The sequence below is a fragment of the Ranitomeya imitator genome, chromosome 1, assembly GCF_032444005.1.
Source record: "Ranitomeya imitator isolate aRanImi1 chromosome 1, aRanImi1.pri, whole genome shotgun sequence".
Lineage (NCBI taxonomy): Eukaryota > Metazoa > Chordata > Amphibia > Anura > Dendrobatidae > Ranitomeya > Ranitomeya imitator.
The window spans coordinates 635,768,943-635,773,329 of record NC_091282.1 but is presented as its reverse complement, the minus strand read 5'-3'; the positions used below and the strand labels follow the sequence as shown (position 1 = coordinate 635,773,329).

Genomic DNA, 4,387 nt, shown 5'->3' with positions numbered 1-4,387 from the left:
CGTTGTGTTTTGAAATAAAGTTCTTGTGCCTTTCCGTTTTCACCAAACAAATCTCACATACGTTTTTCCATAGTTAATAGAATTGTAAAATCCAATATTGAAAGTAATGTGTGTCACACAAAATTTGTGTGTTCCATAGTTTGGATGTATAATTACATAATCGGCTCCCACCTTGTCAACCATTTTTAATCCTGCAGACTATTTGCATATGGAACCTGGCTTGACAAGGAGGGAGACGATCATGTTTGCAAAACTCTACAGAGTTAACACTATTGTACTCAGGATGATAGAATTTGTCCAGAGTAAAATAGTGGCGACACTGTGAACATTGCTTCCACCTCACCTGACCAATAATCTTAAGGTACATTAATAAAACTATTATCCAACGATACCGACCAGTGATACGACTGGATCGAGATCGTTGTTTAGTTGTCGCGTGGTTGCTGGAGAGCTGTCACACAGACAGCTCTTCAGCGACCAAAAAAGAGCAAGTCCCGTGTAATCTGGGTAAAAGCGCTTTGCCACACTCACGATGTTTACCATTGTAAATGTAATTTTAAAAAGTTCAAAAAAAACTTACACTCCGGTGTGTGAAACGTCCATCGCCGTCAACTTCCCGTACTGTGCCAGCCCTAAAGCACAGCACAGCGTTTATTATTAAGTCAACGCTGTGCTCAGCTTTACGGGCGGGAATCACAGTGTCAGTGCGGAAAGATGACGGCGAGGGACGTGGTAGACACCTTTTTATATTTGTGGGGTATTGTTAACTTTTTATTTGAGTGTTTAAAGCAGTGCGCTAGTAACCCAATATTCCCTTGTTTAAAACAAAGACATCGCTGGATCGGTCTAAACTCGCCGATCCAACAATGACAGCGTCTGATCATTTACCCAAAAAAAATTCCAAATCATTCGCTGACACCAAAAAACTAACAGCAGGGGCTCAATCGTTTTACGATTTCAGAAAAGATAACGTTGGTTACACACAAAAACCAACGTTATCTATACTGAAATTGTTGTGTGATGGTACATTGTAAACTTGACATATTGAGCAATGCTGTTTGTGTTTGTAACATCTAAGTACAATGAGCGACAGCCCTATAAAACAATAAAAAATAACAAATTTATTAATATTGTCAGACATTGCACATCAGGTGTTACAAAGACAAGATTTGTGTATACGGCGCAAGGTGTGATTTGGTGCAAACTTTATTTGAGACAATAAAAACTAATATTTTTTTAAAAAAATAACATTTATTTAGGGTACAAAAAAAAAAAATTGGGAAATGTTATTAGGGGGTACCAACATCGGCAATTAAAGGGGATTGATATCCCACATTTTTTGGAGGAGTTGATGAGACAGAGAAGGAGGAGGACGAGGGGGAGGAAGCAGCAGCATAGTCTATCACACTAGACGGGATGCCGACATCAATCCAGGCAGTGGATGGTGGTGAGATTAGCAAAGCAGGAGGTGAGGGAGGAGGAGGGACGACCAGTGTCCTTGGCTGGCTACTCCGGCTCCGGGTCGACCCAGGCTGTGTAGATGGTGTACTCCTTGTTGACCCAGGCTGGGTACTGGGTGTGCTCCGTGTAGACCCAGCCTGGGTACTTGGTGTGCTCCGGGTCGACCCAGGCTGTGTTCTGGTGGTAGTTGTGGGAGCAGCCATAGCCAAGGTCGTATTGCTTGTCGTCGTCGTTGTCTTCTTCTTCTTTTTCCTCCTCTCTCCCTCTGGGTGTGGGTCGGCATCCCGTCTGTGTCCCCTTGAAGGCCTGTCAGGCTCTGAACTTTGGGGCTCTGTTCTGTGGTGGCGGTGGCGGTGGCCCTCGGCACGCGGAGCTCTGTGGTGGTGCTCTGCAGCAGGAGTCGGAGTCATGGCAGCCAGCGATGGTACTGCGGGCATATTTGTCGCTGACTGCATGACCCGAGCCTGCTGCAGAGCAGTGACATATGCGTTGTTGCAGGCCTGCATGACCGAAATCTGGAGTTCCGGAGTAAGATGTTCAACCATGCCGTTGTGAATGGCATTAAAAAAATGTTTGGCCGGCCTCGAGAGATCCGTTTCGATGTTTTCAAGACGCCGTTCGATATTGCACATTTTATCGCACAGCGCCTTGAAACCATTCTGAAATACGGTACTCAGATGTAAAAATTCGGGCATGGGCGCCCTGTCCGAGGCCCGCTGACGCTGTCGGGAAGACCCGAAGGAAGGAACGCCAGAGGCCTCAGCCAGGGGAACATCTGATGGACCGGCTGCCGGTTCGCCAGATTGTGGTGGTGCAGACCTGCTCTCGCTGTGGGATGGCTGCGAATGTTCAGATGGCGCTTCACAAAGGACCGCTCCAGAGGGTCGGACAGTCTCGCGGGTGCTGCTGTGTGTTCTGTGAAAACATAAGGAAACCATTAGTATACTAAATATCACATTTCACATGCGTCATTAATTAACTTTACCGGCGGTATCCATTGCCGCCGTTAATATTAACCTATTTTTAATATTGACACTGCATATGCCGCATCAATATTAAAAAAAGAATGCATTTATTTATTTAAAAATAGTCACCCATGGTTGTGGTTTGCAACGCCAGACAATTATGCTTACGTTGGAACTGCCATGACGTCACGGTCATGTGACCGAGACGTCATCACAGGTCCTGCGAGCTGAGCAACCATGGGAACATAACCTGCTTTGCAGTGGAATGTATGCCGTATCTATTATATTTTACTTTTTTGTGTTTAAAAAAATCGGGGATATACCTGGATAGCCACTATACTACTACACTATTAAATATTGGCTGGGCATGGCCAATCTACTATTTTTCTGTGTTCTGTATACTTCTGATTTCAGTGAAATTGCTAGTAAGTCAAGCTCACCATTGTAGTAATCCCAGAAGGGAGCCGCTGTGTCAAGTGTGAGAAGACCAGAAATGAATAAAAAATTCTAGGTCAACGAGGCGTAAAAAGTAAAAACAAAATACTTTATTCACTTCAATCAGCAGCAGAGGATGAAACATCTGCACAATACAATAAAAACACTATCTACGCGTTTCAGGTCTGATGTTCCCTGTCACCTGAAACGCGTAGATAGTGTCTATTGTATTGTGCTGATGTTTCATCCTCTGCTTATGATTGAAGAGGATAAAAGTCTGTGTTTTTAACTTTTCACGCCTCGTTGAGCTTTCCTTTTTTTCTTCCTTTCTATACTTGGTACTTGCCAAAATAAATGGCTGGGCAATAAGCTACGTGGCTGTAATGTAGTATGTGAATATGAATGTTGTAAAAACTAGGTGTGTGCATAGGTACTATACTTACTCTCTGCTTTCAAGGACCGGTCGCAAGAACTGCAGTATACGGTTGTACTTATACACCGAGGTCCTTGAAGCGGCAGCACCACTACGAGTCTGTCCCTCCTTTTTCAGACCCCTCCGGAAGCGGTCCTTCATGGAGCGCCATCTGGTCCTCAATTGTTTAACTGTGTATAAAGATAAAAAATAAAAAAGGTTTTAGATAATATATTGAAAACGATTACGCAACCGTGTGCAATCCCAATAGAAGACATCACAGACGGTTGTGTAATCCTGGCATGATGGGTCACAGCAGCATTTTGTTAATACTTACGGAAACTAGTTTTGGCCTTTGGTGAAGTGCTGTCGAAGCCATCCCACAGCAATTGTGCCACCTCTATCCACAAACTGCGCAATATGCCCTGGTCCGCGTGCCGGGGGTCACGGCTGTCCCACAACGGGCCCCGTGCTTCAATGGATGCCACCATGAGGTCTATGTCGAGTGGTTCATCCAGGGCCCGTTGTGAAACCTAGAAAAAATGGAAAATATTAATGTTTGAAAGATAAAAACAATGGTCCCTACCTCCTCCACCGCCACCTACTACACACAACACCACAACCTCCCACCACCCCCCATAACCGCAAAAACAAAAAAATTAAACAAAAAAAAAAAAAAAAAGGTTTGAAATAAATACTTACTCTCCGTCCTGCAACCACAGCTTGGCCCCGTGGTCCCTGCTGCTGCTCCCTCTCTTCCTCCTGGTTCTCCTCCTCACTTGAAGAAGCCTGCAAAATAGTTTACCAAAAAGTTGAGTGACGCATCTACTAATGACAGCGAATATAGTAAGCAATAGTAGATCATGTACTCACCGGACTCCTCAGCGGTGGGGTCATGTCGCTGCCGCTGGCCATGACTAATGCAATTCTGAAATAAAGAACAAAATAACATTGATACTATGCTCCTATGCACAATCCAGCAATAAATTAAAAAAAAAAAGGCATTTAAACCACAAAGAACATTGCACTCCAACTGAACTAACGCTGAGCAAACAACACTGCCACATTGATTAAATTAAAGAAACAATGGCAGAGACAACCCAATGGCAGAGTA

General features: G+C 44.2%; 1 protein-coding gene across 1 annotated transcript; it reads right to left on the bottom strand.

Moving 5' to 3' along the window:
- Nucleotides 1-1,289: 1,289 nt before the first annotated feature.
- On the bottom strand, nt 1,290-3,662 carry LOC138638602 (uncharacterized). The gene is made up of 3 exons (XM_069728085.1): nt 3,611-3,662; nt 3,305-3,464; nt 1,290-2,376 (listed from the first exon to the last, which is right to left on the bottom strand). Exons 2-3 carry the CDS (start codon nt 3,433-3,435, stop codon nt 1,290-1,292), a joined length of 1,218 nt encoding a protein of 405 aa, XP_069584186.1. The 5' UTR covers nt 3,436-3,464; nt 3,611-3,662.
- Nucleotides 3,663-4,387: the final 725 nt, after the last annotated feature.